This window comes from Perognathus longimembris, chromosome 9 (genome assembly GCF_023159225.1).
Source record: "Perognathus longimembris pacificus isolate PPM17 chromosome 9, ASM2315922v1, whole genome shotgun sequence".
NCBI lineage: Eukaryota > Metazoa > Chordata > Mammalia > Rodentia > Heteromyidae > Perognathus > Perognathus longimembris.
In genome coordinates, this window is record NC_063169.1 from 67,250,947 (window position 1) to 67,275,289 (window position 24,343).

General features: G+C 55.3%; 1 protein-coding gene across 5 annotated transcripts in view; it reads left to right on the top strand.

The window, feature by feature from the left end:
- The window catches only part of Synj2 (synaptojanin 2), a 72,005-nt gene that overhangs the window by 40,351 nt on the left and 7,311 nt on the right, over positions 1-24,343 (top strand). For 3 of the 5 annotated variants that reach the window (XM_048354368.1, XM_048354365.1, XM_048354369.1), the window contains exons 7-24: positions 1,187-1,283; positions 3,175-3,347; positions 4,759-4,840; positions 5,445-5,594; positions 5,668-5,833; positions 7,664-7,855; positions 8,677-8,758; positions 9,732-9,872; positions 11,320-11,512; positions 13,731-13,889; positions 15,886-16,042; positions 16,998-17,115; positions 18,107-18,325; positions 18,412-18,490; positions 19,026-19,194; positions 19,775-19,942; positions 22,020-22,157; positions 24,045-24,157. In XM_048354368.1, coding sequence (XP_048210325.1) covers positions 1,187-1,283; positions 3,175-3,347; positions 4,759-4,840; positions 5,445-5,594; positions 5,668-5,833; positions 7,664-7,855; positions 8,677-8,758; positions 9,732-9,872; positions 11,320-11,512; positions 13,731-13,889; positions 15,886-16,042; positions 16,998-17,115; positions 18,107-18,325; positions 18,412-18,490; positions 19,026-19,194; positions 19,775-19,942; positions 22,020-22,157; positions 24,045-24,157 — 2,596 coding nt within the window. The remainder of the gene's footprint in view (positions 1-1,186; positions 1,284-3,174; positions 3,348-4,758; positions 4,841-5,444; positions 5,595-5,667; positions 5,834-7,663; positions 7,856-8,676; positions 8,759-9,731; positions 9,873-11,319; positions 11,513-13,730; positions 13,890-15,885; positions 16,043-16,997; positions 17,116-18,106; positions 18,326-18,411; positions 18,491-19,025; positions 19,195-19,774; positions 19,943-22,019; positions 22,158-24,044; positions 24,158-24,343) is intronic. The other 2 variants (XM_048354366.1, XM_048354367.1) reach the window with 2 other exon arrangements.

Here is a 24,343-nt window from a genome sequence, read left to right on the forward strand (position 1 = left end):
GCAGTAAGATTTAATCTATTCATCCTGATTAATTAAGGGTTATTCAAATGACAGGTTATTCAAATGGCTGGAAGATGCTAGTTTATTTTTGTTTGGACTCAGGACCTTGCACTTCTTCCTTGGCTTTTTCGTCATGTGGCTGATAATCTGCCACTTGAGCCGCTCCTCCTGTTTTCCAGCTTCTTCCTGGTTAATTGGAGGTAGAATCTTGTGGACTTTTCTCTCTGGGGTTGGCTTTGAGCCTCAATCCTCAGATCTCAGTCTTCTGAGTTGCTGGGATTATAGGTGTGAACTACCGGCAACCAGCCTTGGTTTTGTTTTCAAGTAAAACATTCCTAGGTTTTAAAAATTATAGAGAGATGTGAAGTGTAAGAATATCCTAACTCCTAGACCTCCCACTCTTAAGAGATTTCATTGCTAGCAGGTTTTTGTTTCCCCCTTGTGCTGGTACTGGGGCTTGAACTCAGGGCCTTGTGCCCTCATTTGTATTTTTTTTTTGCTCAAGGATGAGCCATTGCCAACTTTGAAGTAGTTGTAAAAAAAAAAAAAAAAAAAAGCCTATTCCCCAAGTAGTTAATAGCTTCTTAAATGATTTTCTCTTTGAATCTAAGTTTTTGGTTCACTGGTGTATTTGGTGGCTTTGTTGTTGTGAGCTCCTATCTGTCTTGGAGCATTATTTCTGGGAAATAAATTTCTGAGAAACTTTAAACAACTAGAGGATTTCTGGCCATGCGGAAGAAGTGGAACTCCAGCTCTTACGAGGGCTCATTTATTCTTGCAGATAGATGATCAGAGGGAATTCTCTAGCTTCTGTTAGCACTAGGTGTTGAAGCAGGAACTTATCTTTATAGCTTCCCGAGGGCCGTTGCTTGTTTTTACGCCGTTTACCCTTGGGGGTTTCACCCTTGGGCGGGGATGGCCTCCTTTTCGATTCCTCGGGCAGGCGATGAACTTCCTTGCCTTCTTCCTATGTGCCATAAGAACCGATGCCCGTGTTTACCCAGTTGACCACATGTCCTCAGGGTTAAAGCCAACATCGGGGCTCCCCTTGGACTCCGTCGGTGGCTGCGGGGAGGGAGCGTCCTCCTCCTCACGCACTTGGGGCTGAGGACATGGTGGGGCCTGGGCCTCCGTCTGTCCCTTCCGCACGCGCCGCCGGGTCACCGCTGTCGCGCCGCTGTTGCAGGCACATGGTTCTTCTGAAGGAGCAGTACGGGAAGCAGGTGGTGGTGAACTTGCTGGGCAACCGAGGTGGAGAGGAGGTTCTCAACAGAGCATTCAAGGTAATGCCTCCTCTCTCTCCCCCCACCTCTTCCTTCTCCCGTCTCCCCCAGGAAGGGAAGCCTTCCTGCTTTTCCTGAGTTGCTTTAGCGCAGAAGAGAGAAGGGGGGCGGGGCCCTATAGCCGGCCTGGTGCCCCCCAAGGCCTTCCCACCAGAAGAGCCATAGCGTGTTTGTGCTGATGGCTCTCAAGCCCTGCTAGGTTCGAAGGAGGACCCAGGTGAACCCTCCTGCTGGCCGGGCACCCCTCAAGACCCTCGTGGTACCATGTGCCAGGTCCTTGTCGGGGCTCCTTCCGCCTCTTCCATGCCCAGTGTCAGGAGCCTGGGTCTCCGTTGAGTCTCCCGGTGGGCAGCCAGTGTGCGGTGGACGGCTGTGGAATGAGTGTCATTGGCCTCCCTGGCGCTCGCCCCGGCTCCCGCGGCCCCTGCTTATTGGTGAAAGACCTCTGGTTAGTGGAAGCTCGAGGAAGCCACCTCAGCCTAAGGCTGACTGATGCAGCCTCCTCTTCCACGCGACCCCTGACCTCTGACCCCTCACTGAAGGAAGCCTAGTCCAGCCGGGGCTCTTGTTTGACTCTGTAGAAAAGTCACATGCTTGAAACAGGGACTTTCTCCTTGCTGGTTTTATTTGGCCAAACCTGCCTTTCCTGTTTGGTTTGTTGCTATGAGCAACAAGCTCAAGAAGTCTCTCCTCCTACTCAGCTTGGCAGTGATGCTAGCTGCTTATTTTAAGGAAGAAGGGGGGGGGAGGAAAATTCCCAACAACAACCAATTTTTTTTTTCCTTTTTCTGCCTCCGTGAGTGATGGACATGCGTGGCCTCCTCCCCCGGGCCAGGGCTTCTTTCCACCCAGAGCGCTGGCTTCAGTCCGGTGGGGAGCGCAGGTCCCGGGGCAGGTGGCGGGAGAGGCAGCGGTCTGGCTGGGCACCCGGGGCCTGGCTCTGAGTAGGGAGTCGCTCAACCGGCCTGAGGCCGGTGCAGGACGGCCTGCCTGAACCGTGGCGTGGATCAGATCCCAGCGGGTCGAGGGGCTGGCCCCAGGGTAACGCTCGGAGCCATCAACCCCACGGCTGAGTTCCACCGGCTCGCAGGTGGCCGTGTGTGTCAGTTTCCATTCTGATGGGGTAATCCGAGTCCCAGTCTGTTGTTGGTCCTCGGAACGTCTGGCTGTGCACATGCTGGCTGAGTCTCTCCTGAACCCCCGTGTACGTGCGGGGAGGCCTAGAGGTGGGCACCTGGCGTGGCGGCCGGTCAGTCCTTGGCCCCGGGAGCCGGCAGAGGGGTTTCTGGGCCGGGAAGCTTCATGTGGAAGAGGCCACTCTGGACTTGCGGCAGCCCCAGACTCCGCGTCTCCCTCCTTCCCCCGCTTCACTCTGCCTCCAGGGTCACCGCCCTGTCTCTCGTTGCCCACATTCTGAGGGGTCACCGTTCCCCACGCCCCGGTGGCCCCCACCCTTCCTGGTGCTGGTGCCTGTCAGGATGGGGCTGGTTACCAGGGCAACGGGAGCTGGATTGTGAGCTCTGTAGCCTGCCACAGGCTGCTGTCCTTGAGGGCTGGGGCACTTGGGCCATCTGAAGAACAGGGCAACCCTTCCCCTGCCTGTGCCTCCCAGAGCCCCGCAGGGCTGGGATGTCCCCAGGGTGCCACCCCTGCTCCGGGCTCTTTTGCCCCAGGGGGGGGCTTCTGCCTTTGTGCAGGCAAGGTTTTCTTTGTCGCTTCTGTCCTCCCCGTGTCGGGGTCAGGCCGCCCCGCGGCCCCGGTGTTCCGGGAGCCTCCTCGCTGACTCGTGCACGCTCGTGGGTGGCCGTGGTTGGCCGCGGAGCGCGGGCTGCCGGAGGAGGCGTGCCGCTGCCACCCCCGCGCCCTCACACCTGCCTCTCTCCCTCCGCAGAAGTTGCTCTGGGCTTCTTGCCACGCCGGCGACACGCCTATGATCAATTTTGACTTCCATCAGTTTGCCAAAGGTGGGAAGCTAGAGAAATTGGAGAACCTGCTGAGGCCTCAGTTAAAGCTACACTGGGATGACTTTGACGTGTTCGCCAAGGGCGAGAATGTAAGTCCACGGTGAGTCTGGCCTGAGCTTTGTCCTCCTGCCGGGCGAGGGGCCTAGGGGCTGTAACCCCTGGGGGACAGTGCTCCTCAGGGCTGGCCTGCCTGCACAGGTAGTCCTCTGGACCGTCAGCTGGGCGGTGCTGGCCTTCGCTCCTCTCCTTCCCTGCCAAAGTCAGCTTGTGAACTTTGTGAGTAGATGGCAAAGCCTGGCTGGCTGGATAAAGCAGCACCCTAATAGAAGAGACGAGGTTAAAACGTGGCGCGGGGGTGAGCACAGTGCCACAGGGCTTGTGAGGATCCCGTGGGGAGAGCTGGTGTAAACCACCATGCCCAGGGAAGCTGGGCTGGGGCGACTTCATCCGGGCCCCGGAGGAAAACGTCCATTCAGTCAATTCTCATCATCTGTCGACGCCCAAGTAGTGAATCCGTCCGTCCACTACCGCTCATGGTCCTCTTGCGTTCATTCACAGAATTGCAGAGCAGCGAAAAATGTGTCCCAGTGCCTTCTCTCAACAGCCGTGCTGAGACACGTGTGTGCTCTTGTTTGCTCTTGAATGCCGCATTGGTTCGCTTTTTGTGTGCTTTTCTTGGTAGCTTCACTGTTGGCAAGGGCTCCAAGCCCAGCATGAAGGTGTAGCTTGGCATCTCTAAGCCCTGGAAGGCAGTGGTGGTGTGCCCTCCAGAGGACACACGTAGATCAGCTTCCTTCAGGCCTCAGTTGTTGTGTCTTGGGCTGGGAGCTCAGTGTGAATGAGGCAGCCGTCTGCAGTGTGCTTCACCTCTCAGTGCCCTTGTGTAAGTCATGCTTCCAATAAGGTCACTGTATCAAAGGTGCCGTTAGGAAGTGGCGCTGTGGCTCAAAGTGGTAGAGCGCTAGCCTTGAGCACAAAGAGGCTCAGGGACAGCGCCCAGGCCCTGAGTGCAAGCCCCACCACCACCACCACCACCACCACCAAATTATATAAAGGTGCATTTAGTACTCTAACCATCAAAAGTCATCGCAAGGGGCTGGCTGTGTGTACGTAGTAAGGTGTCTTTAAACAGAAACTGTCAGGTCATTAATGAACAGCTGATGGCAGTGTTGTGTCCAGAGGCTCACAGGCACCAAACTGCCTTTGTCCTCAGGAGCAAGGAAGCAGCATTTGGTAATTAGATGACCTTGCAATTTTATGGAAAGGCACCGTGGGTAACAAACCCGCCCCTCCTTGCCGTGAGTCAGGGCTAGGTCTACTGCGTGTGTTCTCTGGGGCCCGTCGGTCCTATCTGCAGGGCAGGGCTCCGTAGCGCGATCCTGTAGGGAGGAGGCCAGGGGTTCGATCCCGAACAAGATTCCCTAGAGGTTGACGGCCTTGAGCCTCGGGCTACGACTGTTTCCCCCGTGTGTCCCTCGATTGATTCCATTTTTTTCTCTCGTGGTCCTAAGTTTCCAGAAAGGCACTTTGCGGATGAACTGTCTTGACTGCCTGAACCGAACCAACGCTGTTCAGAGCTTCATCGCGCTCGAGGTCTGTCTCCCGGCTGGTGCACCCTCTCCCACCCCCGCAGCGGGCCGGGCCGGGCCTGCCCCAGAGAGATGCCTTCCGCTCCCCACGCTGGCTTTGCAGGGACGGGGCGGGTGACGGGGGTGTGCCGGGGCGTCTGGACTGACTCCCTGAGCGGCAGCTTGCCCGCGCCCCCGGCTGTGTAGTGACTGTCATGAAGACGGCTGGGCCGGACCAGAGGGAGGCTGGCTGAGCTGAGGCTCGATCCGAAGCCAGAGGAGGCATGCCTGAGTCTGCTGGTGTGGCCCACTGTCCCCTCAGCTCCATCCTGCGCGGAGGGAACTGGGGTCGCTTCCCGCCGCCTCCCTTCCGGGCCTGCAGTCTACATCAGTGATAGTGGGTCATGAGGGATCAGAAGGAAGGTTGGGTAGATCATCTGAGCAGAATTAGGGGGAATGAGGTCAAGGAACCACCTTCTGTCCCGTGAGAGCGCCTGGTATCTCGGGGTCGCACAGGGGCTTCTGGGACCCGGGGCATCTTCAGTGTGTGGGATTTAGCACGCACTCGGAGGACCCTGGGAACGTTCCCGTAGGCAGCCAACTACAGCGGGGCCCTCTTCCTCCCTCAGGTCCTTCACCTGCAGCTCGAGAGCCTGGGGCTGAATTCAAAACCCATCGTTGACCGCTTTGTGGAGTCCTTCAAAGCCATGTGGTCTCTGAACGGGCATAGCCTGAGCAAGGTGTTCACGGGCAGCCGAGCCCTGGAAGGGAAGGCCAAGGTAGGAGCAGGGCGAGGGGGCAGGGAGGGCAGCCTCGTGGGTCCCCCTCACACCGGTGCCTGGGCTCCTGCAGGTGGGGAAGCTGAAGGATGGGGCCCGGTCCATGTCTCGTACCATCCAGTCCAACTTCTTTGACGGGGTGAAGCAGGAGGCCATCAAGCTGCTCCTCGTGGGCGACGTCCACAATGAGGAATCAACAGACAAAGGAAGGATGCTTCTGGACAACACGGCCCTTCTGGGTAATGAACTCTGCTCTGCAGGTGTCCTGGGTCTCCTGCTTTGGGGGTGCAGGTGGCGGTGGTGGCTGTGGCTAACTATCCCCAGGGCCCTACCAGGAAATCCAAGATGGTGGGTAGAAGACACGGAAGAGCTTTTGATCAGCCACACAGCTTTTCGCTGATACTGTGCTGGTGTTCCTCCCTGTCTGCAAGACATTGTTTCTAGACTCCCCATGGAGCCCAACATCTGCAGATCCTCAAGTCCCTAAAGAAGATGCACGGTCTTGGCATTTAACCTCTACCCATCTTCCCATCTACTTTGTCATCTCTAGATACTTGCCACGCCTAGTGCCATGGAAATAGTTTGTCTGTTGTGTTGTTTAGAGGAAACTCCAGGATTGAAGTCTCTGTCCATGTTGGGTTCCAGTCCGTGGTTGAGCGGATGGGATGCGTAGCTGCGGGTGCAGAAGCGCTGTGTCCAGGGAGCTGGCCGTTCTGGACTCCTCTGTTGTTTGGCGTGCACTCCTTTCTCTGTGGAGAAGAAGGAGGGGATGGGGAGGGCTGGGAAAGGGTCGGCTGCTGTGTCTAGGTCTCACTTCAGAAGTGTCCGGGGAGACCGGGGCTCTTGGTCTCCCCGATAGGTGTGGTGTGACCCAGGGAGCTTCCCGAGGGAGGAGTCTGCTGTTCAGTCCCTGGGGTTGTGGGAGACCCTGGGGAGCAGGCTGGGAGGAGTCCATCCATTGCTAGAGGTTTCTTTGGGGAAGTTTTAGTGACATCTTATTCCCCAGAGCATGTGACCTTTGTAAGAAAAGGGAAAGAAGAGGAGACTGGCCATCTTCCTTATAAGAAGGAATAAATTTTAGAGGGTTTTTTTGGTATTTCTCCTTCTCCTTCTCCTCCTTCTCCTTCTCCTTCTCCTTCTCCTTCTCCTTCTTCTTCTTCTTCGCTAGTCCTGGGCTTGGACTCAGGGCCTGAGCACTGTCCCTGGCTTCTTTCTGCTCAAGGCTAGCACTCTGCCTCTTGAGCCACAGCGCCACTTCTGGCTTTTTGTATATATGTGGTGCTGAGGAATCGAACCCAGGGCGAGCACTCTACACTAGGCCATATTCCCAGCCCCTGCCCCCCTTTTTTTTGTATGTTTGAGAGGAAAATGAGCCCATGTTTACAGTAGTTCCATAGGCCTTTTCTCTCTCCTTCTTCCATATACCGAGGATGCTTTCTGGCCTCTGATAGCCACGGTGATGTTAACTTCAGCTCTGAGGGTCATTCTAGCTCAGAAAACGTGAGCAAGCTCCGGATTCCATCGCGAGGCTTATTTAGTGGCAGAGCAGAGATTTGGGTCAAGTCGCTAGATTAAAACATCAACTATATTTTGGTTAAGAGGACGGTGATGGTGCTGTTCTTGATTTCTTTTAATGTCTTAAGTCTGAGATACAAAAAAAAAAAAAAAACCCTTTCGAGTGTATAGGATGGAAGGTTGAAGATGCAAAAACGGGGCTTTGGGCTGATGAGGCACTTCAGGTTCTATGTACTTTATTACACTCACGTATTGCAGATTTATAACATTTCACTTACACGCGTGCGCGCGCACACACACAGAGCCTGCGGTTTATATTGTCCGCTGCAGCGTCCTCCTGCTGGCTCTACCTCCTGTGCGTGTTCTGTGGGACCAGGGCGGGAATGTACGTTTGTGTGTGGTGCGTGTCATCCTTCTGTGACACGTGCTCCGGTCCACATCCACAGGGTCCTGAGCTGGCTCCGGCGGGCCACCCCTCCCGCGTTTCGGGAGGTGCCCGGGGGCTGGGGCTGGAGAGAAACTTGCCTCTTTCTGCCCCCCCCCCCCCCCGACAGTGACTCCCAGGATCCTGAAAGCCATGACGGAGCGCCAGTCAGAATTCACAAATTTCAAGCGGGTTCGCATCGCCGTGGGGACCTGGAACGTGAACGGAGGGAAGCAGTTCCGGAGCAACCTCCTGGGCACGGCGGAGCTCGCGGACTGGCTGTTGGACGCTCCCCAGCTCCTGGGCGCCGTGGACTCTCAGGGTGAGGGCTGCCACGTCACGCGTGAAGACGAAACATCGGGTGTGTGGTCAAACCTGCAGCAGCAGGGCGACCGCCTCAAGAGCACTGACGTTTACATTCCGCGGCAGGTTTAAAGCGCCATGGGCGGACCTTCCCAAGTGCCAGCTAGCAAAGTCACTGTGACTCCTCTTCCGGATATTCAGAAGAGGGACCACAGGATGGCACTCTTTAAGGGGAAGGGCCAGTAGCAGGGCTCCAGTTGATCCATCCCTATACTTCTACTCTTTTTCCAGTTCGTTAGAGATAAGAGTCGCTGGGATTTATCCGGCTGGGGTGGCTTTGAACTGTGATCCTCAGATCTCAGACTCCCGAGTGGCCATAAGCACCCAGCTTCTCTTTCCGTCCCAGACAGAGATTTTGCAGCTTAGCTTTGGGGCACTGGAACCTGACGGTCATCAGATGACAGCCTAAGTGGCGAGCTGCCGGGGCCAGGCATGCAATCGATGCTGCTCCTGTCCAGGCCGGTGCTCCGAAGTCCAAAGTGCTCCCACATTCAAAGCTTCCTGGGCATTGGCGTGACATCCTTCCACCCCTGACCTCACGTCGGGTCTCAGACAGCATTCAGGTGCACGGAAAATGCTGTGTAACACCACCTTTGGGCTAGGTTTATAGGGTGTATAAAACAAAGGAGACCTAGGCTGCACCCCCAAAGCATCACGTCCGATCTGAAACCTGGTGCTGGCACCGAGTGGCGCAGCGTGGGAGGGAAACAGAGACCCTGTGAGCCAACAGTGCAGGTCTCGGCCGTTCTGATTTCCTCCATCTCCGGCCTTCCCTGCCAGGTGACAGCACCCCGGCTGATGTATTTGCTGTGGGGTTTGAAGAGATGGTCGAGCTGAGCGCCGGGAATATCGTCAATGCCAGGTAAGGGGCCCCGTGTGGCATCCGTGAGCTAGGAGCCTGACTGGGGAGCAGGGCCCCCAAGTCTGCTCGAGCCAGCTTGCCCCAGTCCAGCAGCCTGCGGCCCTGGTGCCCTGGGCACTTCTGGCTGCTCCCCTGTGCACACTCTGCATGCGCTGTCCTGCTGCTCTCTCCCTGCGAGCGAAGGGAGTGGAAGGGCCGGTTTGTGGCTGTGTCTTGGTGGGCTTGGGTCCCGGGGCAGGGAGCTGGCATGTGTAAACCTGGATCCCAGGGCAGGCAGGGCTCGGGGTGGGGGTGGGGGGCTGACTCCCATCTCCCGGGGAGAGGTAAGAAAGCATGAGTGTGCGCCTTCTACCCAGCAGGAAGGAGAGACCCAAACCATCAGGTTACCCGGCACAGAGCCAACCAGACGTTCCCTCTAAGCTTCTCCAGCCCTAGTAACAAGAACTTCTTCTACAAATACACAAAACTGCCTCTATGGAGCTCGTACGAGAAGATCCTAGCTAGGTGTCCAGATATGAGGAGGCACTGCTTTGAGATGTGAGACACAACTGGAAAAAAATTAGCTAGTTCATGGGAAGAATCAAGGCACAATAGTCATGTTGAGGTGCAGACTCCGTTCCATAAAAAAGAATAGGTAGAACCAGGGGCAGGTGGCTCACGCCTGTAATCCTAGCTACTCGGGAGGCTGAGCTCTGAGGATTGCAAATCAAAGGGAGCCCAGGTGGGGAAGTCCCTGAGACTCTTATCTCCAAGTAACCAGCAAAAAGGAGGAAGTAGGGCTATGGGTCAAGGGGCAGAGCACCAACCTTGAGCAGAAAAAAAACCAACAACCCATAAAGCTAAGGGATAGCACCCTCGCCCTGAGTTCAAGCCCCAGTACCAGGACCAAAAATTAAAAACAGAGGGCCGGAGAGGGCTAGTCAGTGGGTGGCAGCCCTTCTCGCTCACTTCTTGCCCTTCCTTCCTTGCCCAGTACCACCAACAGAAAGATGTGGGGTGAGCAGCTTCAGAAAGCCATCTCACGCTCTCAGAGGTACATTCTCTTGACTTCGGCACAGCTGGTGGGCGTCTGTCTTTATATCTTTGTGCGTCCATACCATGTCCCGTTCATCAGGTAAGAACATTTAGTTTATAAACCTCGGGGGAGTGAGGGGTGTGAGTCTTTGTATTTTGTTCTGTGACTTCCCCCCTGATCCCTGATTCCTGGCAGCAGGAGTCAGGTCCTGCCATTATTCTAGGTAAATGGAGCAAATCTCCTAAGGAAAAGAGGGCTCAATAGAATATTGTCTGGCAATAAAAAAAAGCCAAGACAGAACTCCTAACTGAGGAAGCCGACCTTCCTTAGGCAGAGATAATCTTGATGACTATCAAGATTATCACCAAACCTTGGTCCTATGCTGGGAAGGCCTTTCTTAGAGTTTTACAGACCGGAAACCACTGAGCAAGAGCTGAATAACTGGGCAGGAAATGCCGATTCTTTCAAAGAAGCCTGATTAACCAAGGGGAGGGGTGAGGCGGAGGATCTGGGAGATTTCCCAGAGGTGGCCTGAGGTCTCCCCCCGTGTACACACACACACACACACACACACACACACACACACACACACACCAGTCCCTAGGTGGTTTAGCTTAGCTCACAACCCTTTGACACGTCGTCACTGTACCTTGTGTACCAGGCAGCAGGTGCTCTGAAATGCCTCCATCTGTGATGTGGTTATGAAAACATTAAATAACTGGGTGTAGGGTCACATACACTTATGTGTATTCCAGGTTTGCATTTGCATACAAGCACGAACAGTGTGCATGAGCAGTGGTACTCACTGTATACTATGTGGAAAATGAACTATAGGGGGAAGGGGGTGACACTGTCCGGAAAGAAATGCACTCTTTACCTGACCCACCTAACTATAACCCCCTCCTTTTGTTTATTTGTTTTGTTTTTGTTGCCAGTCCTGGGGCTTGGACTCAGGGCCTGAGCACTGTCCCTGGCTTCTTTTTGCTCAAGGCTAGCACTCTACCTCTTGAGCCACAGCACCCCTTCTAGCTTTTTTCTACATATGTGGTGCTGGGGAATCGAACCCAGGGCTTCATGTATACAAGGCGAGCACTTTAGCACTAGGCCATATTCCCAGCCCCTAACCCCTCCTTATATCACCTTTATAACAACAACAAAAGAACAGCGCCTTGCAGGAAAGTCAGACTGAGACCACCTCTCGGGCCAACCGGACCAGCTGCTTCCTAGCTCTTACAAATGCGTTGCTGGCTGGCCCCTCCTGTCTGTCCAGGAGTGCCGCACGGGGGCAGGCTGGGCCACAGGCCCGTGATTGCTGGGGCAGATACTGCGAAAGTGTGCCTGCAGCTTCATGGGGTACCTGGGAGTCCCTTCTGGGGGGGGGGCACCCCAGGAGGCAGCCCTCAGCCGTGAGGACCGTGCGGGCCACGACAGCCGTGCGGTCCCCCTGCTCTCGGCCGCAGAGGACGAGCCGGCTCCGAGCCCAGGTCTGGCAGGAGGGTCCGCGCCGTTCTGTGGCTGACGGGAGGCTGACGTTCTTCCGTTGCAGGGACGTGGCCATTGACACGGTGAAGACCGGCATGGGGGGCAAGGCCGGAAACAAGGGTGCCGTGGGCATCCGCTTCCAGTTCCACAGCACCAGCTTCTGCTTCATCTGCAGCCACCTGACGGCTGGGCAGTCGCAGGTGAAGGAGAGGAATGAGGACTACCGGGAGATCACGCACAAGCTCTCCTTCCCCGCGGTGCGTGAGGCCGCCCCGCACCGTCCTGCCCCCGGGAGGCAGATCCCGGGACCACAGGGAGGGACGGGGGGGGGGGGGGGGGACGGGGGATGGCCTAAGGCCTGGGGGTGGCAGGAGCGTGGAAAGCCCCGCCCCCCGTGTCCCAGCCCCTCCTGCTCCCCCTTCTTGGAGGACCTTGGGTACTCCTGCTTTGCTGGGGTGCATTTTCCTGGTTTTCTAAGTCAGATGAGGGGATGGGGCGAGTAGGTCTGCGGCTGGTTCGCACTCGTGAAGAACGTTTGCATCCGGGCACTCTAAGGTTCCATTTTCTTGGAGGAGGCGTGGGGACTCACGACTCTGGCTGGGCGTGTGCGATCTTCACACATACCTCTGTTGCTCAGCTAAGAACTTTGCTTTTCAAATCAGCCAATCATGACTAAGAGCCTGCATTTCCGGCCACCACTGCCGCGGGCTACCGCGATGCCACCGGTAGCGCAGGCCACGCTGCCCTCTAGCGGGGTTTCCAGCTTGAAGCCTGTAGACCTGATCTTCTATTTAGATTTTAATGACCTCCACATGCACGTTCAGCCTGAGATGGCCTGGCCCTCCTCTTCCCGAAAGGGAGGTCAGGCATCTCCTGCCCTGGCCACAGATTCTTCTGGCCTCGGAGAAGGCTGGCTAGGACCTGCACAACAGGATCTTAGATAACGGATGTGTTCTGTTCCCTGTGGGAACAGAGTCTTATCAACTGGACTACCCAGTGTGCAAGGCAAAAATACAAGAAAAAAAACACTTTAGTTTTGAATGACAAGCTCTGATCCTTTCTTTTATTTGAGTTAAAAGAATAAACAATGGCGCTGTGGCTCAAGTGGCAGAGTGCTAGCCTTGAGCAAAGAGAAGCCAGGGACAGTGCTCAGGCCCAGAGTCCAAGCCCCAGGACTGGAAAAAAAAAAAAAAAAGAATAAACAAGAAAAGGAACCTGAGCTGGGAATGTGGCCTAGTGGTAGAGTGATTGCCTAGCATGCATGAAGCTCTGGGTTCAATTCCTCTGCACCAGAAAAAGCCAGAAGTAGCACTGTGGCTCAAGTGGTAGAGGGCTAGCTTTGAGCAAAAAGAAGCTCAGGGAAAATGCCCAGGCCCTGAGTTCAAATCCCCAGGACTGGCAAAAGAAAGAGAGAAAGAAAGAAAAGGAAGGAAGGAAGGAAGGAAGGAAAAGAAAGAAAGAAAGGAAGGGAGGGAGGAAGGAAGGAAGGGAAAGCAAGCAAGCAAGCAAGAAAGAAAGAAAGAAAGGAAAAGAAAGAGAAAGAAAGAAAAGAATCCTAAAATTTTTCAATTCTTGTATATAGTTAAAAACAGAATCTAACTCTTTTGGTTGAAATAGTATACTTGGAGAACCCCCCCCCAAGTAATTAAAAGACTTTATAATATGCCCCCCACACCAATAGATGTATTGAGGATATCTATATGTTAATTCTCTATACTGCTGTATGGAGACACCACATAGTGAGGAGACAATGAATTTTGGAGCAAGGTAGATCTGGGTTCAGGTATCTGCTACTTATTTATCTATCTATTGATTGATCCATCCATCCATCTGGTGCCGGTACTGAGGCTTGAACTCGGGGCCTGGGAAGCTGTTGCTTAGCTTTTTTTGCTCAAGGCTAACACCAGAATGTCATTTGAGCCCCACCTCCATTCTGGATTTTGGGTGATTAATTGGAGATAGAGTCTCATGGACTTTTCCTGCCTAGGCTGCCTTTGAACCTCAACCCTCAGTCTTAGCCTCCTGAATAGCTAGGATTTTAGCCCGGGGTCACCGGCAGCTGCTGTCATTGGAATCGGGGAAGAGCTGGGGATCGAGGCTCCTGGCCGCCAGGCCGTCACGGGGCGTAAGCTCAGGGAGGTCTCTGTATTACAGGCGGCTTCCCACCTGGCTTTCCTCACACGGAACACTTCAGTATCTGGTGCCTACATCTTAGGCTGTGGACGAGAAACAGAGCCCAGGCTGGTCATTGGGGTGGGGATTGGATCAGAAATGCAGACTCAATGTCAGTAGTTGTTTCCCATTAGAGTCAGAGTGCTTTGGACCACTCAGGAACCATCCATTGAATGAGACAATGGAAAGCCTGAACATAGCAGTTTAAGAACGGTGCTTGTTTGTCCTGGCTAGTGAGTGGCTCTTCCCTCCCATCTTCTGAGCTCCGTGGACCAGAATGACCGTGGCTTTCTTTCAACGTAGGGGAGAAACATTTTTTCTCACGATTACGTGTTTTGGTGTGGCGATTTCAACTACCGCATAGATCTTACTTACGAAGAAGTCTTCTATTTTGTTAAACGCCAAGACTGGAAGAAACTTCTGGAATTTGATCAGTTGCATCTACAGAAATCAAGTGGAAAAGTAAGTTGAGCTTGCTCCGATGTGGAATGAATGTAGACTATAGTTCCAGTATGGACTGGTTTCTCCGTGCATGCACTAGTGTTTGCCAAATGTTTGCAAGTGGACTGATGTTTCTAGTACTGTGGAAAATTGAAGGACTTATAAAGTTAGAGAAACAGCTGTGTCCATTCACACACACACACACACACACACACCTGTCCTTATTGGCTAGTCATAGATGGGGTCCATGTGTCTTCTTGGAGCTGAGAGGCCATCAGGGTAGCAGATACCCAAATGCATTCAACACATCAGGGGGAGCCCACAGCACCCCAGAACTTGTGTCCTTCCTTTACGTTTTCAGACACTCCAAGCTCTGCTGGGTTCATTGGTAAGAGGCTCTTCTACATTGGAGTCAGAGCTGCCTTCGGGTGGCAGGCATTTTGTGGTCTGATGAGCTTGTCACTGTGCGGGGTGGGGGGGGCAATGCGGGTGGACAAATCTCTCCGCCACTCCACACCCACGTGCCGCAGCCGTGGAGCTACTTGATAGCAGTTCAAAGAGCCACCCGTGATACTTTGGACTTGGCTGTTACTCCAGCCATTTTGGTGATATCTCTGTTTCTTGTTGGTGAAAATACTAACAAATTGCAGTAGCATAGAATGTGCTTTACATACCATTTTGTGCTCTACCGCGGTATTATACCATTTTATTTATTTTTGTTTTTAATTATCTTTAATCATACAAAGAAAGTGCTGTATAACACAGTGGTTTCTGAATACCGTGCATCTTGATCAGTATCAACCCTTCAGCGTTCTCACCCATCTCCAACCCACTCCTTCCCTTACTTTTCTTAATTTTGTGGGAAATACAATGAATTCTTGACTGCATTCTCCCCTCTCCCCCCATTCATTCATGAACATCTCTCCCCTTAGCACCACCCCCCCTTTTGGATGTACCCATTGCCTGGTATTGATTGTGTTGGGCTTTGACCTAGTCTTTCTAAAAGATTATACTAGTTGAGCTCTCCGTCGAGTCTGTTATATTTGGATTCATTCACTGGTAACCGCTGGCATATCACCCGGCGTGTTTACGCATAGAGTCATGGGCACATTCTGTCTACCACAAAGGAAGGAAACCATGCAACCTTGTTTCTCTATACCCCTTTGCTAGTCAAGAAAGACTGAAGGGAAAGTCAAATTTCTTTCCAGGCTGACAGGGCAGGTATCCCAGGCCGTAAAGTTGGTTCCAGATTGTCCAAGGTTTCTTTCCATCCTCGGCCCCTTTGCAGGTCCCTAGGGGTGCCTCTGACCCAAGCACGAGATTCAGCTCTGCAATCCGTGCTTCTAGACCATGCCAGCAGCCTCCAGAGGTCCTCATTATCCTCTCCCGCAGTGGCTACTGTTGCTTACGCCAGCGTCTCTATTAGACTCCCAGAAGGGAGTCTTTTTGAGATTGGGGCTGGTTGTGTCTGGAAAGAGGGACATGAAGGTGTCTCTCTGCGAGTGAGACTTTAGTCATCCTTGGAGGCTCACTCTGCCTTCACACCTCCCGATGCCTGCTAGGGCCTGGGTGGTGGAGAGCGGACACGCGGCTATACTAGACCTCCCTAGAAACGTGGTTCTTGCGTCTCCCTGCCAATAATCTCACCCCTAGCCAGACCCAGGGTTAAACGGAAGCGAAATGGGCTTCCACTCCGAGCTTCTGTGGACTCCGTCTATAAGTACTGACTCTGGCCATGCTGGCTTTAGCTACGTGTCGTGTGGGACTGGGAATACCCGGATGAACCCCTCTGGGGGAGGAGGTGGCAGCTGGCAGTGGGGAATAGAAGAGGGAAGGGCATTGGCAGAGTGTGTCTGTCAGCTAGGGTTGTCGAACACCACGGCTTCTGTGCTAACTGGAAGGCCATTATGGCATACTCGCAAATATAGCATAGGCGGTGCTACTTCTTAGAACGCTCTGGAATACGCCCTTTACTTTTTCTTCGGGTGACCTTATGTCTTTTCCCCCCTCCCCATAGATTTTTAAAGACTTCCATGAAGGAGCCATTAATTTTGCTCCCACCTACAAGTATGACGTGGGCTCTGCCGCCTATGACACAAGCGACAAGTGCCGCACCCCAGCCTGGACAGACCGGGTGCTGTGGTGGAGGAAGCAGCGCCCCTTGGATAAAACGGGTGAGTGCCCGGGGCAGCCCGTCCTCGGGGACAGTCCGTCGCCCGGCCCGACAGCTCTGCTGCTGTGTAAGTCGTGTCACAGAAGGACATTCTGACATCTGACAAGTGCAAAGACCAAAAGTGTAGGGGGGGGAGCCGCAGCGCGGGGAGCCCCTCTCGGGCCTCGTTCTGGACCGTGACGTGCACGTGAGCCAGCTGCTCTCCCTCCCCACGCCCCCCCCCCCGCCGCCCCACCCCGCTCTCGGCCTATTATGCCAGGAGGAGAGAGGAGCGAGTATTGGGGCGCTTCTCCTCCGTCCCCGTATCCGCTCAGCTGCCTGACCTAGCCTATTTTTGCTCAGCCAAACTCTCACCTATTTCAAGACCCAGTTCCAAATTCAACATGCGCCAGACACAGGAGGAGTTTTTCAAAGAAATCAGTGAATTGTCACTGTACATTTTGAATCAGTATTGCTGCCTTGGTGGGAAGTGAACTTGACTAAGCTTTGAACTTCTGTAATCTTGTGTATAAATGGTGGTTCCCCACATCGAGAGTGATGTCTGCCGAAATGTCAAAGCCAGGAGATGAATCTGCAGGCAGGAAGGATAAGCGGTTCCTTGAGAGGAATCTGAGAACACCTTCGTGGCCCCAGGCGGCTGAGGGGGGCGGGCAGGGGAGTCCGACTTCAGGGACTCTGCCCTGTTCCTGTGCAGTAGCTACAAGCGGTCCATTACGGCTCCCAGAATCCGGACAGGACAGGATGGCCTGCCATGGGGAAGGAAGGCAGTCATGTCCTTATTACCACAGGCAGTCTACGTAGGAGGTCCTTTCAGACCTCAAAGCAGCCCGAGCCCGGATGCCAAGTTCAGGAGAGTAAAGTAAATGAGCCTGGGCCATGAGGTGCTTGGTGATTGATCTCTTGTCTGCTCTCGATGGTCATAACGGCATTCCCGTATGATTTTGTTCCGTGAGCAGCTGGAGAATTCAACCTTGTAGACAACGATCTAGACGGCAGCACCAAAGTCAGGCACACCTGGTCTCCGGGCACGCTCAGGTACTACGGCCGCTCGGAGCTGCAGGCGTCTGACCACAGGTGAGCTCCCTGCCGGGCCGGGCGGAGCCGCCGCCTCCCCACAGGCAGACCACAGAAGCTCAGGTCCTAGGAGTGTGTGTGTGTGTGTGCGTGTGTGTGTGTGTGTGTGTGTGTGTGAGAGAGAGACTCTACGGTACAAAGAGAGGGAGCAGAAACAGGTGCACCCAGCAGGAATTAGTACTCGCTGGCGTTTTGTCATTGCTCCCTAGAGCCAGTGGCATCACGGGTGAACATTTCAGTGCCGCAGCCTGAACGTGGTCCGGCTTGCTTCTTGCGGGGAGTTTGGAGCTGCGGTCCTGTAGGTGTTGATCTGGCTTTCTGGTTTGCGACTGCTGAAACAGACTCGGGGAATGAGCCCGCTCACCCTCCTCGATGGAGCGCTTCGTTTGCACTTCCCCGTTGCAAATGCCGCGGGATGTTCGCGTCTTGGATTCCAGGCTGTGAATGCGCTGAGCTTCTGGCACGGCCACGGGCACCAACGCTGAGTGTGGAAGGGGGACCACGGGCGGCTAGCAGGTGGTGTCTGGAATAGCCGGTGCCCGTGGCATCGCTCCTGAGACACGTCGGGGTGGCATATCTGTGTTATAAAAAGTAGTGGCAATTGGCACCAGGGGCTCCGGAGGCTGAGATCTAAGGGTCACAGTTCGAAGCCTGCACAGGCAAGAAAGCTCATGAGACTTTTAGCTCCATGAAACACCAAAAGCCGGAAGTGAGGCTGTGGCTCAAGGGGTAGAGTGCCAGCCTTGAGTGAAAAAGCTAAGGGAGTTCAAGTTCTGGCATCTGTGCGCACACAAAAATACACGTGTGTGTGTGTGTGTGTGTGTGTGTGTGTGTGTAGATAGATAATAGATAGATGTGACTAAGATGCGGGAAAGGCAGAGCCCCAAGCTCAGGCTCAGAGGCGGCCATGTCACCTTCCAGCCGTGGGGGGGGCGGGCGCTGGCGGGTGGAGGCTAACCGTCCTCTGCTCTCTCCCTTCCTGTTGCTGCAGACCCGTGCTGGCCATCGTGGAGGTGGAAGTGCAGGAAGTCGACGTGGGTGCCCGGGAGAGGGTTTTCCAGGAAGTGTCCTCTTTCCAGGGTCCCCTGGATGCCACTGTAGTTGTAAATCTCCAGTCGCCAACCCTAGAAGAGAAGCACGAGTTTCCCGAGGACCTGCGTGCCGAGCTCATGCAGACCCTGGGCAGTTACGGGACGATCGTTCTGGTCAGGTAGCCTCTGCCTCGGGGGGTGGGAGCCGGGAGCCCCTCCGCCCGGCAGGCGCTGGCGCTGACTTGGCCCCTCTCCTGCGTTCCAGAATCAACCAGGGGCAGATGCTGGTGACCTTCGCCGACAGTCACTCGGCGCTCAGCGTCCTGGACGTGGATGGGATGAAGGTAGGGGCTGCTTGTTCGTTCGTGGAGCGGAGCGGGCCGGCTTCCACACTTACGTGGCCCTGTCTTCGCTCCCCCTCTGGGCCTGGCTGCCCCCCAGCCGTCTATGAGCAGCCACGGCACGGGGGAGGACCTGGGGCCCGCCCGCGGGGTCTTTGGCATCTTGGGGCTGGCTCTGGACGGTTGCAGGGACCCGGCGTGGGGCTCGTGCAGGCTCCTGGGGTATCGCCGGAGAGGCCTGCGGGGGGGGGGGGGGTGGGGGGCGACTTTCCACCCCGCCCCGGAGGCCCTGTGTTTCAGAGCACGCGCCCCCTAGGTAGTTCCATTCTGACAAAGCCTTGCTTTGTAAGTCCTCGTGCAGTGAAGAGCCAGTGGGGGTAGCTCAGCTTCTGTCTGCCATAAATGGGCACGAGAGCCGCGCTGAACGCGTGGGGGTGTGAACCTGGGCTGGCTTCGGCCTTGGCAACTCGTGGACGGGCTGTGGCCCGAGGGAGCCGCGGGGACTCTCGCTCTCCTCTCCCGCCGTCCGCCCCCCCAGGTGAAAGGCAGAGCCGTGAAGATTCGGCCGAAAACCAAGGACTGGCTGAAAGGCTTGCGGGAGGAGCTCGCTCGGAAGCGGGACAGCATGGCCTCCGTGTCCCCCACCGCCAACTCGTGCCTGCTGGAGGAGAGCTTCGACTTCACCAGTCTGGACTACGAGTTGGAAGGTGCGTGGCCGCGGGGAGGGGGCGGGGCGGGCGCGCAGTCCTCTCGGCCGCGGGCTGCCCCCCCCCCCCCAGGTGAGGGCCGCGCAGTGTGGCTCCACAGCTCCTGCGTGGGGGGATGGGACGGGAGGGGAGCCCCGGCGGGCTGCCGGCAGGGGCGACGCGAGGAGCTGGCCCTGGAGACCAGGCCGCCCGGCGCCGGGGGGGGGGGGTGGGGGGGACGTCCCGCAGCATCCTCGTGTGGGCTGCTTTGGCTTCCCCGTGGCCAAATGCACTCGGTTGTCCCCGGCTGCTGGGCCCCTGTGGGCCCCGGGGGCTGTCTCCTCTCCCCCCTTTTACTCCATTTGCGATCCCAGCCCAGGAAATGGAGCCATCCCCGTTCAGGGAGGGCCTCCTCCCTTATCCGGTCCCTACCGGAATGTGCGCGTACCCCAGAGGGATCCGCACCCACCTTCTGCCTGCCCCCCAGCCCAATCGGGTTTAACCAGCGCCTGCGCGGACGTACCTCTCGCTGAAAGGCTGGGCCGCCGCCCCCGAGTGGAGTGTTTTCACCCACACCGCGCGTGCTTGTTCCGCTTCCCAGGGGATGTCCTGGAGGATGACGAAGACTATTTGGTGGATGAGCTCCGGCAGGCCGTGGCCTCTGACAGCGAGCTGGGGGGCGACGAGCCCCTCGATAACCATGGCTCTGTGGCGCCTGTCAGCAAGTCGCCTGCCCTGAGGAAGAAGAAGTCACATCCTACGTACAAAGGTAACTCGGCCCTCCTTTTCTCAGTGGGGTCGGCCCCGAGGGCCGGTGCAGCTGGGGGGTACGGCGTGGTAGCAGTGGACTTGGGGGAGGAGTCGGCCTCCACACTCTGGTGTCCTAGGTTTCTATCTATCACAACGTGTACACTTGGAGCACGCCACATTTCCTATCATCCTGCTTACTTTGTGTGTGCAAATAGCCACAGGTCTCAACTGGTTTTACACTTGTGACTTTCCCTACCCCTCAATACACACACACACACACACACACACACACATTATTTTTCTGGCTGGGCACTGTTGGCTCATGCCTGTAATCCTAGCTCCTCAAGAGATTAGGTATATATGTGTATATATGTGTGTATGTGTGTGTATATGTATACACATACATATACATATATATAGTTATAGCTATATATCCCTGGAGCAAATGATAGTCATTCTTTCAAATAAGTTTCAGTTTTTTTAGGTTTTATTTTTGAGTAGTTACATAAAGGGATTTCAATTCAACAAGTCAGGTTTGGTCTACAATGCCTCTTGACCAGTGTCTTCCTTCCATCGCTCGCCTCTGTCTTCTCCAGTCATATCCATCCCTTCAAGTTCCATAGTTCAACTTTTATAGGATGTACATTGAATATGATGACTGTTCAGATAAGTTGTAAAACTTATGAGAAACAGGTGTTGGTGGCTGACACCTGTAATCATGACTATGCAAGAGAATGAGATCTGATGGTCATGGTTCAAAGCCAGCCTAGGCAGGAACGTCCCTGAGACTCTTATCTTCCAATTATTCAGCAAAAAAGCCAGAAGTAGAAGTATGGCTCAAATAATCATGCATCATCAGCCTTGAATGAAAAAGCCAAGGGACAGCGCGCAGGTCCTGAGTTCAATCCCCCTTCCCTTTAAACAACAACAATAAACAACACTCATGAGCGCTTCATGGCTGGGAGGAAGGCGGTTGGTATCTGAATCACATACGTCCACGGCGTCCCATGCTAAAATGCCCGACCTTCCTCCCGCGGGGGTCACCGCGTCCTCCGTGGAGGGACGCTCTTTCGGCAGGCGCTGAGCTGTGTGTCAGGACACTTGAACTGGGGCCGCGAGCAGAGAACAGGCTGAAAGGGCATTGAGCTGCTTCCAGGGAGGAGGACACGGGTACGAAGGTACCACGTCCCATGGACCAACCAGACGGCTCAGTAGCCGGTCCTCCTGGAGCACTCCTGTCCGCTGGCAGGGCCGAGCCGGGCGCCTCATGCAGCGGCTTTTGTCGGGGTGCGGAGCGGCCTGGGTGCACGGCCCGTGGCCGGCGGCTCTGGCTGGGCTGGGCCGCTGCGGAGGGCATGTGCTGCTCAGGGGAGAAGGCGGCCTTTTCGGGGGGCGGGGGGCCCGGGAGCAGAGCGGGCGGGGCGCGAGGGGCTGTGGATGAGGCGGTAGACGCGGGCATCAGAGGCCGTCTCCATGCTGCCGGCCGGAACGTGGCTGTAGCTCATGCACAGGCGTGGGCTGAGCTGTTGGGAAGTGGAAAGGGCGGTGGGAGAGATGGGCACCCGTCCTGGGGGTGGGGGGGTGTCGTGGACCAGGAGTGTCTCCTCCTCAGCCCCCCAGCCCTCCCCGGGGGGTGCAGGACCAATCCCTGGGGCGGGCAGCGGGAAGGAGCTAGCAGAGGCTCTGTGTACTTAGAACGTCAGGATGGCAGGGAAGGGAGCATGGTCTGTTTCTAAAAGGGGGGGTCCTGTGTTAGAGTGGGGAGCAGAGGACATGTCTTCCCTGGGGTGGGAGCATCTCTGGGGCACTCGTGTTCCACTGTCTGCTCTGCTTTGTGTGAGGCCTGGCTGATCATTCCAGAAGGCAACGCCTACTCTTGATTCAAGTATGGCAGTGTCCGCCAGGCCTGTCCAGCACACCCCGTCTGTCCGTGGCTCGGTGGGCGTCCCGGGCGGGCGCCGGGTGTCCTCTGCTCCGGCGGAGGGCCACGGTGGGCCCCATCGGTCCTCCAGCCGTGTCGCCGTCCGTGCCCAGAGCCGCCACCCACCCTCCCGTTCGGAAAAGCCCCTCCTTCTCACCCCTGCCGTGTCCTCCAGACGACGCTGACGTGGCGGAGCTCACGCAGGAGCCCTCGGAAGCCGTGGGGGACCTCTGCCACCGTTCTACAAGCAGGTCTCTGTCGGTCCCCAGTAGGCCCCGGCCACCTCACCCACCGCAGAGACCCCCCCCTCCAAGTAAGACTTCGCTTGCTTTGGGCTTGGCACCACGCCTGCTGGAAATAACCGCGCACCCCCGGCTGCCGACAACATGGCTCTGAACGGGGCCTTTCCCCCGCCTTGGACTCTCTTTGTCTAAATCCAGGACATGTGTGGTCCCTGAGTTTCTCGTGGCACATGAAGTGAGACCTCTGGGGAGCTGTTTATCCTCTCGCTCTGCCTTTGCGTTCTCCAGTTTGAAGCCTTTAGAGTGGAAAATTGGGTTGGGCATGGTGGTGTACATCTGTAATACCAGCCTCTAGAGGCAGAGGCAGGACGATGAGAAGCTCAAGGCCAGTCTGGGGTACATAGCATGACCCTGTCTCGAGAGCACAAAAGGAACAGTCGAGTGGAAAGAGAGTTACAATACCATGGGGGAACTTTCTGGCTTTTCAGTGTTGGGTGCTTGCTTCCTTGCTGGCTGCCCAGGCCTCTGTCTGCTCCGGAGGGTTCTGACACTCACAGCCCTCCCCTGCATGCCTCTGGCCCGAGTCAGGGCCTCGGCCCCCCCTCCCCACCCCCCGTCACCGTCCCTGGCCTGCCTGAAGGTTGGAAGAAGCCCTGCCCGAGTCTCACAGGGCAACGGCTTTCTTCTGGCTCTTCAGATAATGCTTTTCCCACCACGCTTGCCTTACTAATCCCAAAGTGAAGTTGTGACATGCTTTTGATCTTTTTACTTCCTCCCCCAAAACCGTGACAGTCAGACATTAATTTTTGGAAGCTGTTCCTTTTAGAATTAAGTTCAGGATCACGTCTGTCACAATGCTCCGTGACAAGCCAGAAACACAGACCTTACAAAGGGTAGTTTTGCTTTTTCTAGGTCAAGCTCAGAAAGCGAAATAAGATATAAAATGAAAATAACACAGCAATGAAGTTTGCAAGCCAGGCATGGTGGCTCATGCCTGTGGTCCCCAGACTTGGGAAGTAGAAGCTGGAGGACTGAGTTTGGGCCCTAATCCAGGCAACAAAGCAAGACGCTGTCTCAGAAGTAAATTAACATTTTTTTTTAATTTTTAAAAATAAAATGTATAGTGGGCTGGGGATATAGCCTAGTGGCAAGAGTGCCTGCCTTGGATACACGAGGCCCTAGGTTCGATTCCCCAGCACCACATATACAGAAAACGACCAGAAGCGGCGCTGTGGCTCAAGTGGCAGAGGGCTAGCCTTGAGCAAAAGGAAGCCAGGGACAGTGCTCAGGCCCTGAGTCCAAGGCCCAGGACTGGCCAAAAAATAAATAAATAAATAAATAAAATGTATAAATCATGTGTTTTTATAGAAGTTTACAGAGAAGTATAAGATTTAAATTTGACTACCTGTTGATAATAGCTGTTAGCCAGAAGACTGCTCCCTTTTGCCAGCTATGTGTATCTTTATCTAGTCACCATTTAAAAAAAGATTGGTTTTGAACAAAATTGGTATTCATTTTGTTTGGTCGTTTGTCTACTAAATATGTCTTATTTTCTGTGTCATAAAATACTTTAATATGTAACTTGTTGCAGACTGTCAGCGTAGTTTATTTCTCTGGTTCTAGTAATAGTTGTATGTCTTAACCACTTACAGGTCAAACTTTTTGCTAGCAGGTTAGAACTCCCTGCGGTATTAGGTTTAAAATTCCACCCTAGCCTTGCTTCTCCAGAGAAGCTGCCTCCGCAAGTCAAGCTGTTTGGGAATCAAAAGGCAAACCGTGGGGAATCTGTGGTGGAGCCTCACCTGAGCCCCCCGCCCCGCAGCCTCAGCCTCTGAATGGACACTGGGGCGGTTCCCGTGGCCCAGCCCCGGAGCCCCCTCTGCCCTTCCTCCTGATACCTGGGCGCGCTGGCCGCCGCCCGGGCTGACGTCCCGGCCTCTGCTCCTCTTTTTTAATAGCTGGCTTAATGGTGAAGAAGTCAGCTTCCGACGCATCCATCTCCTCCGGCACCCATGGGCAGTACTCCATCCTGCAGACCGCCAAACTCCTGCCCGGAGCACCTCAGCAGCCAGTGAGTTCCTCCGCCCAGCCCCCAGCAAAGTCCTGAGCCTCCTCAGCCCAGGGCGGGGGTCCCAGGCCGCGAGGGATCGGTCTCCTCAGCAGAGGTGCAGTCCGTGTGCTCAGTCCTCTCCCTGCAGAGGTGCAGTCCGTGTGTTCTAGTCCTCTCCCTGCCCACTGCCCGTCTCCAAACCCTGAA